Below are 20,460 nucleotides of genomic sequence, written 5' to 3'. Positions count from 1 at the left end.
CTGAAGCTCTTAAGTGACGACACACATCGAGGGGAGGTACTGGATGACCAGTGGTGAGGAGAAAAAGATATCCTTAACATATTTCGTTGCACACATTCAGCAGCAAAGCACTTTGCCATCTGAGCACAGCTCAAGAACATGCTTCCCCACCTGCCCCCCCCCATGACCTTTTTTTTCCTTCCCGCTCCCCTCACACTCTTTTGATTGCTTGTCTGTCCAACCTCGATCGACGCTGGACATCATTTCTCCTTTTTAACAGATTACCATTTTCAAATCACAAAACTACAGTAACATGCAATCCTCCAAAAATGAAATAGGTTTTTTTTTTTCATTATTGGAATTTTATTTCGAAAATAAATATTAATTTATTAATTTAATTTATTGCTTATTTGATTATGATTAGCTAAAAGCTGAAATGATGCAAACTAAAATTACATTTCTTTGTTGCTGAATACACGACCAACAGTTGCAAAATCTTACAAGAATAGTTACGGAAAAGTCAGCCTTTGTGAAGTTTGTAATTTTGTCTTAGTACAACTTGCAAGTGATGCATTAGATCTTGGTAGTTGTTTCTTATATTTTAGTTATTTTGACTATTAGAAACAAACAGTAGTATGATTTTTTTTTTAAATAATGGTATTAAGTCTGCCACCAAAACCTTTACAAGTATTAAGTTATTATAATAAAAGTATATTTTAATAATGATTATTTGGTCATTTCTGAATTCTGATACAGTTCTTGTTTGGGTCCTTTTTAATAAGTTGTGGATGGTCAGCGCTCAGCAGTTGTACTGAATTCTCTCCATTTAGAATTTGAAATGGAAACTCAAATTTTATCTGAGACTTGTGCACTGTAAAATTAGTAGTCGGTCCTTGCTTTTGATTGAGACATTTTAAGTAGAGTGGGTTTTACCTGTGGCTGTGTTTCGACTCAGGTCAGTCTGGTGCCTGCAGACTTTTGGAGAGTGCGTTTGATGAAGACAGACAGACTGTTTGAAACTGATCCTCTGCTTTACCCATGGGATCACTCAGCGGTGACATAGTGCTGATCACGAGCCTTGGGGTTCTGAAATTCTCATCAATGAAATGCACACCATCCTAACATGTCAATCACACCAAATGATGGATGCGTAAAAGGCCAAGTATACAAAGGCTGTGTGGCTCTTTAGGGCTAAAGGAAACGCAGGATGTTTGGAGCATGAATGAGCGAGACACAAAAATGAATAAACATATTACAAAAAACAAACACTCACACCTACACCCCCTTTAAAGGTTTAGAATCCTCACACATTAAAATTCCATAACGTTTTAATGTAATTCAAGCTTGCACAAACAAGAATTATTGGTAAATATTCAAATTGGAACTGGTCATTATGTTTTTAAATAATCAAAATCACGACAATTACCAAGAAATATAGCACAAACAAGACAGAACAGTTGACCAAGTCTTTTACTTTGACGAGGGAAAAAAAAAAAAGAATTCTTGACTTATTTTCAAGCATTCGTGCTATTTTAAACTATGGCCAGAAAGAAAACAGAGCTCGTAAAATATGTGTGTGAGATCATATCACCTAAATGCAGTAAAATGGACCCTAAAGACATCAGTATACTGAATTTGATCCTCTTAGCTGAACAATTCTTCATTCCTTCAGTTGTCTAGACCATCTTCCAATAAATCAGTGCAAAAATCGGTTTACCAGATACCCCAAGTAGCAAAAAAAAGAGGCTGCTGAAAATCTGTCAGCAGATCAATCGAATATCACAAACTGAGAGATGGCATTGCTGCTATTAAGTTTTTCCTGCTGGACTGCGTAGTGTCATTTTTCTTTCTAACCAGAGCAAAATATAAATTGTTGCCAAGTTTTAAGAAAATGCAGTTTGGCTGCTTGTAAATAACAGTGAGCAGCAAATCACACATTTATCTACTATATTAATGCAAACTTTTATTTATTTAACCTGCATGGCTGGTTCAAGTCATTTAGGGATAGTGAGATGGTTTCAGGAGAATTGGGGTAAAAGAAAAACAACATTTCTCTAAAAACGGGTGTTGTCACCTTCTGCTATAGATGAGGTATGCACATATTTAGGAGGAGGTTTACAGCGACTAGTTCAGTGAAAAAAAAAGAAGAAGAATTTCAAACACTTCGAACTAAATTACTCAAAATAAAAACACAGGTATAAATGGTACACTTACAAATAATCAAAAGACAAAAGGCTTATATCATGTAAACCACACATGACATCAAGATGGCAAATTTGTCACAGAATGAATGAAAAAGTGATGCTGAAAGGAAAATGTCCTTTGGGCTTCTGGAGCCGGACTAAGACAACCTCTGATTTATTTTTGCTATGTCCTCACAAAATCCTTATGTGGAGTTTTGTAAATGAGAATGGTACAGTAGCCAGTCTTATGTCCCACAAATTGTGAAAAATGGCACGTTGTTCAACTCATTCCACAGATTCCGCAATTTACATGGTGTCTGGAGGGCTATAATCCCAGCCTGCAATCTGATGTATCTGGAGCCAGCCACTATTCTGACAGGTAGACACAATGTGCAGTGATCGGTTTGAAGTGTTAGAAGGGTGAGTATACCACGTGAAACCCCAAAGTGGCCTGGTAGTCACCATAGTTGACTTTGTCCATCATTAATACATAAATGTAAATAATCAGACAATAGAGCTGTCAAAATTAATCAATGAATCGAATCGATTATCAAATTAATCGGCAATCAAGTTTATCATTGAGTAATCATTTAGAGCCATTTTTTTATGCTTTAGAATTGTCCAAATCCCATATTGTCGGCTTCTCCAGAGTATTCATTAATTTTTGCAGTCATTGATGAAAACAAACATCTTTTCTGTTGGATCAAAAAAGTTGCTTGTTTTTCAGAAACTAACCACAGTAGTAACTGTATCAGTTTCAAAAAGTTTGGTAAGTACAACATTTATCCCTCTTTTATTGTTCAATTGTTATTTCTTTGTTTTGATCAATAAATAATAAAAAATAAACAACAGTAAATGGGGAAATGGTTTTGTGATACACTTTTAGGCAAAATAAAATGTCATCCAATTTGAATAATCGGTGAAATAATCGATTCTATAAATATTTGACAGTAACAGCCGTACCAGACATTACGCCGTGCTGATCACAACAGGTCTTTCACATTCTTTGAACCCTGTATTGCAGACCCGACCTGCAGCAACACTTAAATGCTGCTAAACGCAATGTTCACTTTTTTTAGTGAGCTAAAAAATGTAATCTAATATTCAATAGTTGTCTCAAACTGTGTTCATATGTATTTCAGGTCACAAACAGACAATGCCGTTACATCACTGTTGGAATCCTTCAACTAAAGCATCCAGTGACATCATGCACCAGGTATGTGCGGTCCAGGCATGCCAAATGGGACAGCAGAATGTCTACTGTTTACTATTTATAAAGTTGCCTGATGCTGTTTTCTAAGCCCGTGTCTGTGTTAATGTCTGTCTATGCAGTTTGACTAATAGCAATATTTGGAAAAAGAAAAACCATATATTTTATATAAGTGCATGTTTGAAATACAGAAATCTTTATTGCTATAGCCAATACAAGAACAGTTTATAGTGTCTTCCCAAAGATACTATTTCTCAGTTTTGATTTCCATTATCAGGTAAGCATCATGTGTTTAGTACTGTAGTCATAGTTTGCACTGCAACATGCTTTGATTTTTGTTACAGCTACAATTGTGTGTAAATTGTAATAAAAAGTCTCCTTTTACTTGGTAAGGAATTTGTTCTAGTTCCAAATACACATAAAACAAAGAACATACGGTACAATAAAGTCACAAAATAATCCATCATTTTTAAAGGGCCAGTATGGCCTGTATAAAACTTCATAAAGAATGAAAGTTGTCAGACATGCAAAACATTGCATAACACATAAATCACCGCTTCAGAGAACTAATGTGGGGTATTAGTTACCACAAACCAAATTTACGACTGCTGCGGCAGAAAATTTACAATGACAGTTATTCGGGATGTCCTAGACCAGGGGTCCCCAAACTTTTTCCTGTGAGGGCCACATAACCTTTCCCTTCTCTGATGGCGGGCCGGTGGCAGTTTGTAACAGAAAAAGTGTGACGATCGTAGGGGAGCTTAAAAAATTATTGTTTTCCAGAAAGCCACACATAACCAAATAACGGTTATTTAATAACCCTTACCAGGTTCTTTACAGAAAAAAAGTCAGGAAACAAATAATAACACTATTAATGAAATAAATAACTAAACCCTCTCTGAGTTCTTCACAGAAAAAACAGGAAATAAATAATAACTAAATAACTCTCTCTGGGTTCTTCATAGAAAAAAAACCATGGAACATTAACTTTCTGTTGTGCCATGCACAATCTTAACAGAAAAGTTCAGCTCAGTTGTCAGAGCAGAACCTCTCTGACACATATGAGCAGTCTCTTAAAGTTCTTGTGTTCCTTCCTTATAATCCTTTTGTAGGTTCCAGCAGGCTTGTAGACACCGCAGTCTTTTTAGTTTGATAGTGCGTCATAGTCTGGAGTAAAATTTGTTGTGGCAATTCTTAGGCGAGATCCGAGGTGTTGGTCCGTTTACCTCGATCTGTGACGGGTAGATGTTGACGTTCATGTGGCTGAACGTCACGTCGCGTACGTCGAGCCAAATTGGCCACTCTTTTTTAACATTCGGCACTCACTTCTTTTTTTCGGGCCACTCATTTTAATGGAAGGATTCCAGGGGAAGGTTTGTGGATGGCTGTAGCGCAAAACTGCATCTGAAAGCTCAGCGCGCAAATTACAAGAATGCTGTCGTCACGGCCCACACTCTAAATTCGGGACTGATACAAATAGAGCGCGAGTGCGCCATGTCCGTACACGCACTTGTGAGTGTGCACCGAGCTTTCTGACACGGCTTCCGGTAGTAAATGCGCAGGCGAGCGCTTCCCCATCTACTGGGGAAACGCAGTCATTGCAGGCAAAATGAGCAAAAAAAAAAAAAAAAGTTTAATAATACAATTTATTCAGGGTTGGCGGGCCGGATTAATCGGTCCCGCGGGCCGTATCCGGCCCGCGGGCCGTAGTTTGGTGACCCCTGTCCTAGACTGTCCCAGTTTAGTTACGTTTTATTGCATTTTCTAATTCCCTGTTGCCAAAATCCAAAGATTCCTTTGAAGGCAAGGTAATACAGGAATGCTGAAGGCAGAATAATGTTGATCTGGATTCATTCACAAATTACTTCTAGTAAGTGATATAATTTAGCAGTGCAACACATAGAGTCATTGCACTTACACTTCCTTGTTTAAGCAGGTGCATCTTGTGTAAAACTGAAAACTATGAATGATGGGCAAAGATAATACCTCATCTCGTCGTCCAATTTTACAGGGACGTATCAAACAAATCATGGCTTTTATAATGTCGAAAAATCTCATTATTATTATTATTGCTACACGTGTCTGTATGATGATAAATAAAAATCAGTTCATTCAGGAATCGACCTTCCTCTCCTTCAGGAAGATGAATTGATTGCCTTCAGATGATCCCAGCTCTGGTATTCCATTTAACCAAATGGAAAATCCTATTCTGTTGCGTATTTCAACCATTCACATTAGTCATCACAACAAGCTTGCCATTGTTTGTGTTGCATAAAAGGCTGGACAGTGAAGAAGTGGTTATTTTTAGGAAATGGGGGTCATGTGACCTGATGACCCTCAAGGTCAGATCTGATGTGCAATCCACCTCTGTTAAAATAACTGCTCTGAACTCATGCACAAGAAAATAGATCAAAGGCTGCAAACTGGGACTACAACTCAGCTCTTGAGACCCTTCTGCTGAGAATAAACACGTGCTGTGAACAAATCAAGGACCTAAAAGGAGAGGTGAGCATTCATTCATCCTAACTTTGCATGCTATTTGACCTAGTATATAAAAGCTTGCAGCAAATTGTACCATAACCAAGAAAAGTAACGCCAATGGAATGCAAGACGTTGGGCCTGAAAATATTTATGTTTGACTGGTCATCACAATAAACCAACACCTTGAAAATAGGCCCAGTTGGAGTCGTGACCCCAATCCGATTGGGCTGCTTGTGTTTGACCTCAAAAGAGGAATTCACGGAATATTGCTGAACTGAAAGAGTTTTATCATGAGGAATGTTCTGAAATTCCTTCCGTTTGTTATGCTAGTCTGATCTGCAACTACAGGAAATGTTTAGTTAAGGTTATTCATACCATTGGTTCACATACCTTTTCCATAACGTGTTTTACAAGTTATGTTCAGCAAAAACAATGAAATTGTTAGTGTAGTATCAATTTAAGAAAACTGTGTTTATTTTTGTGATTAATGTGAAGATCAGATCACATTTTATGACCCATTCAGAAATGCAGAAAATCCCAAGATGTGCATAATAACTGCAAAAAACAGTCCAAGTATTAATTCATTTTATTACTTTTTTTTGTCATACAAAGTTACACACGTTGAGAAGCATAAATTGCACCTTTGCACCCGAGCTGGATGACATTTTTAAGTAGCCAGTATCCCGGTACCTAAGACAAAAGGATAGTGATGACCAAATGACCAATACCACCCAATTCAGAAGCCCAAGAAAATCAATTATGAGTGGACATCCATGGATTCAATGTTAAACAAAGTAAACGTATTTTTTGTGATGGAAATAAATTAATTTGTAACTTCAAAACTCATCTTTTGAATTTTCAAGTGACCTAGAACCTATAACTCATTTGAAACAAATATCTTTTAAGAGAAATAACAACAATAACCTGTTCCCAAGTGTGCACACCCTCAAACTAATACTTTGTCACAGCACCTTTGACTTTGATTGAAGCACTCAGCCATTTCAGGTCAGAATCTTTCAGTGTACCTCATCAATATTTGAACACATTTAGGCTTCTACAAAATTGTCTCACCACTGACCGGTATTTAAAACGGTTCAGAATTTTATTTAGACCAAGCCCCAAGTTCCAGCTTATGAAACTTGTCCCAAAGCATGATCCAACCACCACTGCATTTCACTGTTGGAGGTCTTTTGGTTATGAGCGGTGTTGTATTTGGACCTAACATACCTCCAAGAATTACACCTTGGTTTCATGCCAACCTTGGTCTGATCAAATAACAGCAAATTTTGCCACATACATGTGGATGAGTTCAAGTGTGTTTTTGCAAAAAGGCTCAGCTGGTTTCTGCTATAAAATGTGAATGCAAAAAATGCCAGTAAACCCTTTCTGGAATAGCAGAATTTTATTTGGGACTAATCAGAAGCACTTGAAATGGTAGCATGTGTGTGCTTACTCCTATTTAACATGAGTTCGAACGTGATTGGTTAATTCTGAACACACACACATCCCCAGTTATAAGAGGGTGTGTACACTTATGCAACAACGTCTCAGTTGTTTATTTTTTACATTTCCTCTTTGTAAAATGTTTAATTTATTTTTTATATATGATTCTTATAACGGAGTTGTACATACAGATACATTTCACGATGATAAAAGTTTTTAAATGGTTCATCTTGGTGTCATTTTTTTATATCACAAAAACCTGGAATTTGAACAGGGATGTGTAGATTTCTTTTACATCCACTGTTTTTTACATGCACTGCCGTTACTGTTCCAACATACTTACTGATTCAGCATCATGTTCCAGTCCTAGATCGTGATGCTCCATCTCATCATCTCGGAACTCTTTTATAATCTAAATAAACACAAGGAACCTCATCAGGAGACAAAAAGAATCCGCAAAAGCGTCAGTAGAATCTCCAGCGTGGATTAATTTTGCCTTCAACAACAACAGACAATTACAAAAATAAGAAGTATTACAAAGTTTAACGGGAGAGGGAGGGGCAAATAATCATCATCATTGGTTTAAAGTCCGCTTTCCAGGCGCCGCTGGGTTGGACTGGGTTCTCGATATGGCTTTCTTCCACCGGGAACGGTCCATGGCCATCTCATGGTTGATGCCGAGATGTTGTTAAGATGTCAAATAATGTTGTCTGATACTACCGATAATCTGAGTTATTTCTTGTGGCCTGCCATTGCTCCTCCTTAAAACGCTGTAACATTTTTCCCATCTGTTTGTGCGCCACAATTCCTCAATCAATTGCACAGCTGGCAGAGACAATAGTACTGCCACCTGCTGTTCAAATGGACTAAAAACATGTCTCTGTGTCAAATTTAAATGATTATAACAAATTGCCAAGGAAATTAAAAAAAGGCCCAAAAATTGTGGAAAAACTACAACTACAATCTGGAAAAATGGATGCCTTTGTCAAACGTCTTACTTATGCCTACACAGTGAAAAAAATTAAACACTGAATGAATTGAAATTAAATTCATTAAATTGGTTTTAGTACTAAATGCAAACGGTCCAGTCAGTCTGACCTTAAAGTTCTGAGAACACACGCAAAGTCCACAAAGAAAGGACAGAGCTGGCATTTCAAACCGCAACCTGAAGTGCGAGGCATATGTGACAGCCATTTTGGCTAAAAATAAAAAAAGACCATAGACCCATAAACAAGCATTTTTTTATAAAGGAATGAAGATGTTTGTGCCAAACTGTATTTACAGAATTTATATTTAATTCAATTTTATACATGTTAAATTGGTGGCAGGGTGAATGACCGTGAATGCAGTTTAGACGTCATGTGTTCACACACAAGCTCTGGTTTAACAAGTTCCGGGTGAGATTATTAGCACTTCATATATAATATTAACAGTAAATTTAAAAGGTATAAAAAAACAACAACAGTGGCCTGTGTTCTCTGGACAAATGAATATCTGTGGCAGACAGTGGCATATGATAAGAGAGCACTCACTTTTAATAGTTCAGTATATCGCTCAGGATCCTTTTCCATCAGAGTTCTTATCTGGCTGTTGTAGTGCTCAGAGATGCTCTCCTCCACTGCCACAGTGCAGGCCATGGCCGCCTCCTTACCCAGCATTGCAGTGGATGCCCCTATAGAAGAGTTCAGATTTAAGGAGACTATTATTATAACTTTACTACAAGCATAATTACACAAACTTAACAAATACAAGATGAGCACTATAGAACACATATGATGAAACACACAACGATTACAGCACATACAACTTTACATACATGCAATCAAACTTTTTGTTAAATGTTATTTTGCCTCCCGTTTTACTTTTACATTTTGTACCAACCTAAGAAATAGCCAGCAATGTTCCAAAGTGGTAGCAGTGCAGTTGGCCGGACTCTGCTCTCAGCAAGTATTTCATTAAATTTCTCAAGGTGCTTTTTTTCTTGATCCCACATTTCCTGTAATGAATGTAAGAAACAGAATCTCAGAAAATCATTGTGACTTTTTACACAGTATCTATTTTTATATAGCCAATTTCCTCATTATACATATACAATATCAATAAATAATATATCACAAGGTTCACGTAATGATAATATTGTATTGTGACATCTGGATTTTTTTTTCCATGCATGCATGCATAATAAAATGTGTAATGTTTTCCGAGCATGTGTCTGCGATTTTTCTTTGCACGATAATACTGAGTGGCAATTTTGGTCATATAAATTGTGAAATAGAATGTAGATTGTATCACGAGGTCGAGGACAGATTATTTTCTTACTTGGATGAGAGGTCCAGTACTAGTCCTGCCCAACACTGCCATCTGGCCGGCGTAGATGCGATTGGCACCATATTCACCTGCATGGTCCACACGTATGATCCGGTCAAGCATCGCCTTCTCTTCCCTGTCAAGTGGAGTCGGCACCACGCTGTAATCACGTGAGCTCCACAAGGACGCTGCAATAAGATTTAAGAAGGAATAGATGAGCATCATTGCGATACTCAGAGTTCAAGGCGAGAGTATGCTCACAGTCCCACTCATGAATTTATTGGTTATCTCCGTTCTAGGGTGGAAACTTATGAAAGTTTCTTCCCCACGTGACACACCTTTAGCTTACACTAACGCCGAAAATAACAATCGATATTAAAACCACACATCAGGCTACAGTACATTAAGTTGTTTTGTTTTAGCATGGTTAGCATTTTAGCAGCTCACTCTAAATTTGGTATTACCTTTGCTTTTTGAGCTGCATTGTGCAATCAATGAGACGCCCCTGTTTGTCCAGCCATTAAAAACTCTGTATACGGTTCTTTGCATGCTAGCCTGTTTTCTAGTCCTACCATCCGAATGATCAAACAAAGCAAAGAAAATGCAAGCAAACTGTCATTGAAATGTCAGCTGTTGGGCGTGTCGCTGAATGATGACGTAACCATATTTACGCAACAATTTCACTTCCGCCCTGACCCGGGGGTCGCTGACGGTGTGACACTCGCCTGTTTTGTGTGCAGGCACCATGAGTTCGAATCCCGCAATGACGGTGTGCATAAGAAAAAAACCCATAAATACTTGTTCCTCCTCCTCTACTATGTACTGAATAATACGTATTATTGGTGAAAAAGGTTTGAGCACCTGTAACATTCGAATCCCGACCACTGATCGATCTGTCATGACTACTGCATGAGTTGACAGTCATCGTTCCTTTATAATTCTAACTATAAATATTTGCCCATGTTAGTGATGTGAATTTCCAGCACGCCCACTCATCAGCTTTATTCGTCAAATATGTTAACCGCACAAATAATTATCCACTCTAGAGAAAACTGGCCACTAAATAAAATATGCAATTAAGACATGAACAATTGAGTTCACGAGTAACATGTTTGCTCAGTTATTCTGTTCAAGAGGGGAAAACGCCCATTTGTGGACCCCAGAACAGTCTTCTGATGTCTTAAATCACAGGTGTCAAACTCAAGGCCCGGGAGCCAGATACGGCCCGCCACATCATTTTATGTGGCCCGCGAAGACGAATTGTGCATCAAATTCGTGTGTCATAACTAGAATTGCAAATTGTCTTCACTTTTAATATATATATATATATTTTTTTTTTGACCAGTTTTTACTCATCTGATTTGAAAATGAGTTTTTTGTCAGTTTTGTAGCTTTAACTGTATATAATATGAGGTACTCGTACATTTATTTGGGTTGACAGTCATAATGGCCCTCCGAAAGAAGCTAGGACTACAATGCGGCCCGCAATTTTTTTTTTGACACCCCTGTCTTAAATGCAGTAGTCACTGACACCATGTGAGATGGCTCCATACACGACCATTTACCAAGGAGACTGAGGCAACTCAATCAAAATTGAAGAACAAAGAAACAGGACATGACACTCATAATACAAATAAACATAAATCATAGACATTTTAGAGTTCACATTGACCTAGTTTGTGGGAGGAACCCACACCAGTAAATACTGTGATTATCTCTAGGCAAAGCGCCGTCTTCTCTTCTACGTCAAACAAATGCAGAGTGACTCTTTTGTTAACGATTGTTATGTAAGACAATCCTTGACAATAAGGGATTGGAATGGAAGTTGACTTGGAGGGAGAGGTTTGTGGGGCAAACTGGAAAATTGTTAATGGTCTGTAGATGGCACTGTTGCACAAACAAGCTTGACGTCAAAGATTATTTGATTGTCTTTGTAGTGTGCCTATTTTCACAAAAACAAACCTTTTATTATATTTTGATTTTGCGGAAGCTCATTTGCTTTAACTTGACTTCAGTATCTATCAGTAAATTTAGCCGTCTTTCACTTTTTTTTTTATTATTGAGTATTTGTGGAGGAAATACACAGTTGAGAGCTTCCTTTGAAGAGAAGAAATGGCTCTTCACAAAGCACATAAAATGGCATGCTATTACATAGGAATCTATGGAATGATGGCTTGACTGCAGTAGAGCGGTGATGGTCACAAGTAAACAGGATCGGTGAATGGCGGGGTATGCTGTTTGTAAGTGTGTGTTTGTGGTGAGACACCGGTTATGTGTTTCCCAAACTGTCTGTCTGACTGTGGGTGGCTACACTTTTATGGCTCCGCATAGGTAATATGTGTTGCCTAATGTGTCCTCAGTGCAGGAGTGTGTGTAGTCAGAGGTAACTAGTTGTTGCTGCACCAAGCAGCACTGTACATCTTTACACAATATGAAATAAGCCAGCCTATCCTATGATATTTGCTTTTTCCTGAAAAGTGTGCCCTGTAAATGAATTTTTAATCTTTAATTAACTTTTAATTTTGAATTGTCCTTCCCTGTAAATCAATCTACGTTGCACATATTTCAGCGGCATGGCATGGCCTTAAGTGGTTGTCTCTCAACCCAGAAGATGGAGGTTTGATCCTCAACCCTTGTGACCATGTTGAAAGCATCCTTAAGCAAGACACTAATTTGCCCCCTATGGACCCTGCAATGCACGTGAGGCGCCATATACCGTAATTTTCGGACTATAAGTCGCACTGGAGTATAAGTCGCACCGGCCATAAAATGCCCAAAAAAGTGAGAAAAAAAAACATATATGTATATAAGTCGCTCCTGAGTATAAGTCGCCCCCCCACCCAAACTATGAAAAAAAACGCGACTTATAGTCCGAAAATTACGGTAGTGTACGTAGATAAAGCAAATCCTGCCTTGGCACTGTTTCAGTGCCTTCCTCTATAGCACAGTGCTCTGAAAGTGCAGACACATATCATCAGAAACCATTCCCAAGTTTCACATTATACTTGTGACCCCGTTGCCCTTAAACCACAATATGCACATCCCCTCAATATAGAAGCCCAAAAATGGATTTCGGTCACGTCGGAGGATATGCGAAGAGAGGTTGAAACGGTCAACTTTCCTCAAATACAATGAAAGAAGCAGGTTAGAAATCTAACCATGCAATAAAAGCTTTAAAGTACATGTTTTCAATCTTTTTTTGTAGATTGTTTTGACTGATGAGCAAATAAAAGAGCAGGCCAGAGACCTGGAGAAAGCGTGTCTATGCCTCAACACGCGTCTCTTTGTGTAATGGTTGCATGCTTCTGTGGACAAGTGTAAGTCTGCGCAGCCTTGCTCCGAGGCTCTGGTCAGACAAGTGCATAGCTGTGGTGGGACGCAGGCAAAGAGCCCCTAGACTACAGTGAGTCAACAATGTCTGCTTTCACAGTGAGGAGACGTGACAGGTCTTGTCTCATTTGGTCTCTGACTAGGACACCTAAGTGTCTGTTGCACGCCAGTGTCTGTTCTCTTGTAATGTTCTTTATAACTGCTCATTTACTAAATCATGTGCAAGACTGTTCTCTGTTTTGGGCCTTAATATATTTTATTTCAGGAATATGCTAACCTTTAATGTTGTTGGTAATGTAGGCCTTGTATGATCATGAAGACTTCTCTGGGTAACTATCCTAGCCATAAAACTAAAATGCTACTATTTAGATGTACAGTCAAGTGTACCTCAAAAAAATTTTTAACTCATCACTGGAAACTGAAATCACAGGCAGGTGGGAAATTTGGAAGTGTGTTTCTTGGTCTTAAGAATACTCCTTGCACTCTTTGGTGATCATGGACATTGTTCCAGGGTTGAACTGTCACCATTAAGCAAAATAAATGAACAGACTTGAGGTAGCTCAGTAACATTTTTCAAGAAGTTAACCACTTAACAGTACAACTAAAAACATAGGTACTTTAACATATTGGCTCAACTTTGAGCCCCTCAAGAGTATCACTACCATTACTATTCACATCCACTTACGGGAAATATTTGAGCTAATATTAATTTTCGGTTTGAACTTTGTGTATTGGTGGATTACACACGCGAAATAAAGGAACGAAGAGTAGAGGTAGAGTTCCATGTTAATTGCAATGACATTTATTTCAGAAAACAGAACTCATCTACCACCACCATCCAAAATTGGGACAAAATTGCATTAGGAAAAACAAAATTGTGTAACTTTGTTTTTATAAGGCCTAACAGCACGAGTTCTCATGAAAGGTATCCAAAAAGATTTCAAATTCAGCAAAAAATCATCCAATCAGTTTCACAGTGTGCTCAAATAAAACCTGAGCAAAGTGATTTGTCTTGTATAATTGGATTGTTTACACTTTACTACACACTTTTCTGTGCTGGAGAGAATGCCACACAGTCAAAACCACTGCTTTCATGGACACTGTATATAGCGATGTCTAGTCAAAGTTAAATGGCCCATGTCTGTCTGGCATAGTTCCTTCTGTGTTTTTTGTTCACACCAAAGATGCACATTTCAGCGGTCTTTAGTGTGACACCTGTAGTGAGTTGGGAATGAAAGGGGGTTTTTTTTGTATAAAGTGTCTCGTAAAAATTCAGGGGAATAAAATGTCATCATATCATAATCAACCGGACCAGATGCAGGTTGGTGTTAAACTTGTGTTCTTGTGACAGGCCCTGAGCGAGAATCAATCCCACACTGCCCACACGCAAATCAGGTAAGTGTACCCTTGCAACTATTCATATGCATGTTGAATTAAAGGATATCATGCATTTCCTTTACACGCATATGAAATATGGGGGCGCGGAAACATTTAGGGAAACTATCCACTGAAGGAATGATGTTATTCTCAATTATAAACCATGTCATTTACTGTTCACAGAATTTTCTGTAAGCTCAAAGATGCGGCTGACATTTGTCTGATTTACAAGGCTAACTGCGGGTTAACTGCGGGTTAACTGCGGGTTAACTGCATACTAGTGCATACTGTGCAGTACTGTTGAGCAAATGGTATTTATTATTTTAAATTTAGATAATGCAAAGTGGATAATGATCAAGTATTGTTTAATTCAAAACTATTTCATATAATTTTGGCTTACTTAAAAGCCTTCAATGTAGATGTGCCCAGAAGTCTACACGCCCTGATAGTGTTTGGGAAATATTGGCAATTTTTTCACACCTATTTTCCTTAAAGATTACAGAAATGCACATTTGCAGTCAGTGACCTTGAAAGAAAGGATCCCAAACATTTCAAATAAAATTTAAAATTCTACAGTGAAAGAAAGTATCCCGAACATTTTAAATAAAATTAAAAAATCTACAGTGAACGGTGGCTTGCTCATGGGATAACTCTGCAGTTTGTCACTTCAGCATTTTACAACCTCGTACTTATGCTATTTGTACCCCACCCTGAAGACAACAATGTTTTACAGCTCACTGGGAGAGACTAATTACTTTAGAAATGCCATTACCACAATCCTGGCCTTCTCTGATTTTTTTGCTGTTATTTTTAGAAGTGCTCAGTTCGCAATCATAAACAGGATGGGCAGGGTTTGTTTTATATGCTACTCTTACCACTCCATTTCGGTGACTCGTCATTTTGCGTCACTGGAAGACAGATTGAGTGGGAGTCTGGCTCCGAGTTCAATTAGGGTGAGCCTAATCCACATTATTGGGGACAGAGCAATGTTCCATGTATTTCAACCCACTTCTATTTTTGGGTAGGAGCACTTGTGTTTCGAGTTAAGGGAGAAGCCACAGTATCCTGATGAGGATTGTTAAAATTATCTTGCAGTGTTTACTCTGAAGACTTGTTTTTTTTAGGCTGAAGCTCCCAAGTGTCTGCAGGAGCTCTATGAAATTCGGAGATGTTGTCCATAAACATTATGATTGTCTTAAAGTATTACTACTTACAGTATACGCATTAAGTTGTTTACCCACATGTAAAAAGAAGGTCTGGCGACTGGCGGCACGAGATTGTTTGCTTCAAACCTTTGTTGGATTAGGGTGGAATACATCCATTTTCTGAGCCGCTTTGTCCTCACAAGGGTCACGGGTGCACTGAGCCTATTTCAGCACTCTCTGGGTAATTGGTTGAACTAGTTGCCAGCCAATCACAGGACAAACAGAGACGAACAACCATCCGCACTCACACCTAGGGGCAATTTGGAGTGGTCAATCGGTCTACCATGCATTCTTTTGGAATGTGGTAGGAACCCAAAGTACCCGGAGGAAGCACACGCAGGCACGGGGTAAACATGCAAACTCCACACAAGAAGGCAGAATCGAACCCACAGCACGGAGGCGAGCTGCCTGTATTTGTATTTGGGTATCATTGCAATGAACAAATAAATAAATAAACTCGCTTGCTGACTCACTCACTCGTTCACTCACTCACCCTAACATAAACGAAAAATTCTCACTTTCATCTGAGTTTGTTATTCATGTTTCTTCCCCACCAATTTACTGACATTTGAGACACATTATTCGCATGGATGACAGAGTCACTGTTACATCACCAAAGACTCCTCCTTAATGATTCATTGAGGAAGACAAAAGTTGTTTTAAAAATGATGTAACCCAGATTAACCACAGAATACATTTTTCAACATGTTCACATAAAATCTTAACATAACTGGCACAGAATTTGTTACAATCTTTCTAGTTAGTTAGTTACATAATTTTGGGTGAGGACGACAAAAGTACTTCCAGCAGCTTACTGACACTTTCTTTGATTCTTCTCTGTTGGATGATCACTGCCAAATTTCATTCCAACCGTATATTATTAATAGAGAGAATGAAGCATCAATACATGGATCTTATTTCTGAGACTTAATCTCACATTTCACGGCAAACATTTGTTAAAATGAAGCAAAGGCAGGAGACAGATGAAGACACAAAGCCCTTCCTTCATACAAGTTGCGTGGGATTCTGCAAAAGTATCCCTCATGTCCAGATGTTACTAATTTATTCCTCTCTTGACAGTCTCTGCCCACTCGCGTCCATGCCAACATAATCCATACCTGCGTGAAGCTTAGCTGACTTCAGGTTAAATTAAAAAAGGGAGAAAAGTCCGTCTGTAATTGTGTAGATTCGTACTCATCTAGGTCATGGTAATTTACAAAGACTGAATCGAAGCAACTTGTCACGGATAATCTTCAAATTGGAATTTTTTTTTTATTAGTGTCGAATTGATTTATATATTGTGTTGGATGTTAAATAAAGTTTTTTTTTCAAGTAATGAAATGATTTAAGTTGGTCACACTTGTTTTTTTCCATGCGCTGTATAGGCATTAATGTTTTACAGAGAGTTAACAGCTGTGGCCGTAAAAGATATAACCAATATTATACTTGGAACGTTTACTTAGTTGGCGGATTGATCTATGTAGGGCCCCCTTTGACCTGTTGTTGTTTTCATTAAGCCTCCACAGCAAGTGCGATAGTTAATAGCTCACAGTAAACAAGAGCATGTATGTTTATTTCAAATGTATTTTTGACACACTGCCTGAGAATTGTGGGTGATCATCTTAACAGGTACCAAGCCAGGAAATGTGGTAAATACCTTTAGCCTCATATCACTGACAGAGTAATGTGAGGCTAGTCTGCAGTCCAGATACTGGAATTAAATGAGTCTGGTACACCCAAACAGTACACAAATAGTGTGTGATGTTCCCAACACAACAGAATTCCTGTCTGAGATGAAAAATTAACGAGACTTTAAATTAAGATGGCATCATGAGTAAAACAACACGAAGATAAGTGGAAGACAAACTCTTGTTTATAATCGCATGCGTAAGCTGATCTAAATTTATAGCCGGCAGTGAGGATGAGATCCTAATTTAAGAGTGTTAAGAGAGCAAAAAGAGAACAAATATTTTGCTCATTTTCTTCATGGCTTTTTTGGTGCCTCCCTTTTCTTTGCTGTTGCTAAATTTGTCTGCCCTTGCTAGAATGTATGCAAAGCCAAAATGACACCATTATTTTGACTAGACTGTTTTTCCTCTGGAGAACAGAGGCCAGAGGAAGTGTAGATGACCTAGACTGGTAAACCACACCACACCACCGCAGGCTGGCTCAGGCTCTGCCTCCCCCGCAACCAACCTCTGCATCAAGCGTCTGCCAACCCCACGTTACTACTACTACTACATGCCATGACCACAAAAAGCCCAACTTTTACCAGCCTCCCACTAGCTCCGCACTGGGCCGTTTTTTACTGCCCACTGTTGTAAACAGTCTGTCGCCGGGCCATCCGCTGACACCAACCTTATTTTTAGTTATATTTACACACCAGACGTGCATCGGCTTGTTTACATTGTCCCCTCTTTGGCCTGTACCAGCAGTTTGCACACTCGTTGGCCTTGCTTCTGCACAATTCGATATCGATTTTTTTTTTCTTTTTACATTGCGACACATTTGACCCATCTCTCGTCTAGAAATGATCACCTGAGGAGCGCTGGCCTAAAGGCTATGAAGTTCGTTCTGGATGCAGTAGTAGTGACGAAGCATAGCTCCCCTTAAATAGGAAAACTTATATTGTATTGTTGCGCACCATAAGTATTAACAGCGTTTCAACACAGAGCACTGATTAAGGACAGGGTGTTTCTTCATATTATTGGCAAATTTATTACAAACAAAAAACAATACACAACTTGTACATAAATATCCAAAGCTTTTGTCAATACTCAAATTTGGAAGTAATTACTGCCTCAAGTCTTTGTGATTACAATACCACAAGCTTGGCAGCCATTCCTTTTTTCAGCACCTCTCAAGCTCCATCGGGTTCTATGGGAGCGGCGGTAGGCAGACGTTTTCAGTTCTATCCTGAGATGTTAAATTGGATTCAAGTCTGGGCTCTGCATGGGCCCATCAACAACATACACCTAAATCTCGATTAACTCACTACGCGACTCTGTCAAATGCGGCTTGGTCGCAGACCCCTATTATTATTTATTTGTGGCATAAATACATTGTTAAGTAGTATTTTAAATGGACAATATAAGGACCGCACGAAACTAAATGACTCACGCGTAAATCTTAGCGCTAGTGATTTGATGAATTTCCGGGACCAATTTAAAGGCGTTTGATCTTCATCACTGCTTTATTACAGTGTTAAAGATATCTGGGATTGTTTTTTGTTTGGAAAGGGTGTGGGGGTTCGTGGACACACATCATCCACAGTCACTCGCAACTCAAAGAGCGTGGCCGGACACAGTAGTCGAGTAAGTGGCTGCTTTGTTCTCTCTCCCATCCAATTCACATAGCATCAAAATGATTTACGCAATCCACAATATATTGTCATCTGCGTATAGCTTCACTTCAAATAAAATATCAACAGACTTCGATCTGTGTGGGTGACGGCCGGCAAACGGACCCTTTGGCTGCCCCAACAACATTCCTGACGTAAATTAACGTAACAAAGGACCCATTCGGCTCACTGGAAACACGCCTTTAAAACAACAACAACAACAACAACAGCAAGACTTTCTATACAATGCGATTCCCAAATTCTGGACCCAAAATCCGCATATAATCGAGATTTAAATGTATGTGCAATGCAATATACATTTTAGTGCTTAGCATCATCATCTAATGAATAAAAATTCCCTAGTCTGGTGGAGAACATAACATGATGACTCATTTTAAGAATAATAATCTCATATTAGTACGTCCAGACGTAGGATCAGGTAGTGGTCGTCCCTCTTGCCAAACTTTCCATGTTTCTCTCTGCGGCTGTGATGCTGCTTGTTTAAGTCCCAGCAAAGACTGTCATACTTTCCTGCACAGCTGTTGTGCTGTACTTTTCCCTTGTGTCTTGACCAGGGTGACCAAAATCATGACGCTTTTCAGTGGACCATGAGCAGCACTAAAGACTTTTGCTCTTATTCCTTGAGATTGCATTAGTTTTCATGAGAAAAAATGTCATACATATTTCTTTAAACGTTGAAGCTATGAGCAGACAAAACCGAGAGCATAGTTGTTTGCCATTTTAATTTGTACATTACTTGCAAATACAAAAAAAGTTAAGATACAAAAAAAGTCAAACGCAGGCTACAACCAACTGCTTTACATTTTAGCCACAAAATAAGAAACGTATTTTCTGTCCCTCACCAGTCCCCATTGCCCAGCAGTTTTTGGCCTAAGTGGAAGCGTGAAGAACAAGTGGCCTTCTCTGACCTTGCAGTCCACTGAGGATGACATACAATTATGATAAATCCTAGTTCTCTCAAAGAGCTAGCTAGACTACAAAAGGTGACTGAAAACAGACATGCATGAAGGAATAATCTTTTCACTGGCTGCATTTTAAACGTCCTATTTTTACCATTTGTGACAGCATGTGATGATTTTGGGGGTTTTACTTGTGCTGCTTACGTGTCCCAAACTGGCTGAGATGACTCATCAATGAACTTTGTGCCCTATTTGCCTTGCGTCAGCAAGTTTTTTTTTTTTTTTTTAACTAATACTTGGAAATTTAAATGCCCACATAAAAACACAAATTCTGTTTCGACTGAAAAACTATCAATACCTGTGTGCTACAACTGTACATTCACAAAGTGGTTTCTTCACAAATGTGCAAGTTTGTTCATCTTTACATGAAGACATGTCACCCAACAGCAACTGAGTTTGTAATATTCTGACTTTGACCGTTCTTGACTAATGCTTTAGCCGCACTTTAAATTGCAAAAGTTGCACAAACTGTGTGGTCAGACGAGGTGATGTGAGATGTGGGCAAAAGGGTTGGGAGAAGGATTCGAAGAGGAGGCGGCGAGTGAAAGTAGGAGGAGCTTTTTGGGTTGGGGGACCGTCATCCCATTGAGGGGAGTAGCTTTGGTGTTCTGATTGAAATCCAGCA

The 20,460-nt window shown here is 38.8% G+C and overlaps 1 protein-coding gene across 1 annotated transcript; it reads right to left on the bottom strand.

Annotated features, from left to right (window-relative positions):
- Nucleotides 1-6,421: 6,421 nt before the first annotated feature.
- On the bottom strand, nt 6,422-10,271 carry coq7 (coenzyme Q7 homolog, ubiquinone (yeast)). The gene is made up of 6 exons (XM_061275168.1): nt 10,068-10,271; nt 9,616-9,791; nt 9,178-9,292; nt 8,829-8,968; nt 7,640-7,708; nt 6,422-6,543 (listed from the first exon to the last, which is right to left on the bottom strand). Exons 1-6 carry the CDS (start codon nt 10,150-10,152, stop codon nt 6,466-6,468), a joined length of 663 nt encoding a protein of 220 aa, XP_061131152.1. The 5' UTR covers nt 10,153-10,271; the 3' UTR covers nt 6,422-6,465.
- Between the last annotated feature and the right edge of the window lie 10,189 nt (nt 10,272-20,460).

Source organism: Syngnathus typhle, linkage group LG3 (genome assembly GCF_033458585.1).
Source record: "Syngnathus typhle isolate RoL2023-S1 ecotype Sweden linkage group LG3, RoL_Styp_1.0, whole genome shotgun sequence".
Classification (NCBI taxonomy): domain Eukaryota; kingdom Metazoa; phylum Chordata; class Actinopteri; order Syngnathiformes; family Syngnathidae; genus Syngnathus; species Syngnathus typhle.
Note: the sequence above shows the minus strand (reverse complement) of the source record. Positions and strands in the feature narration are given on the sequence as shown.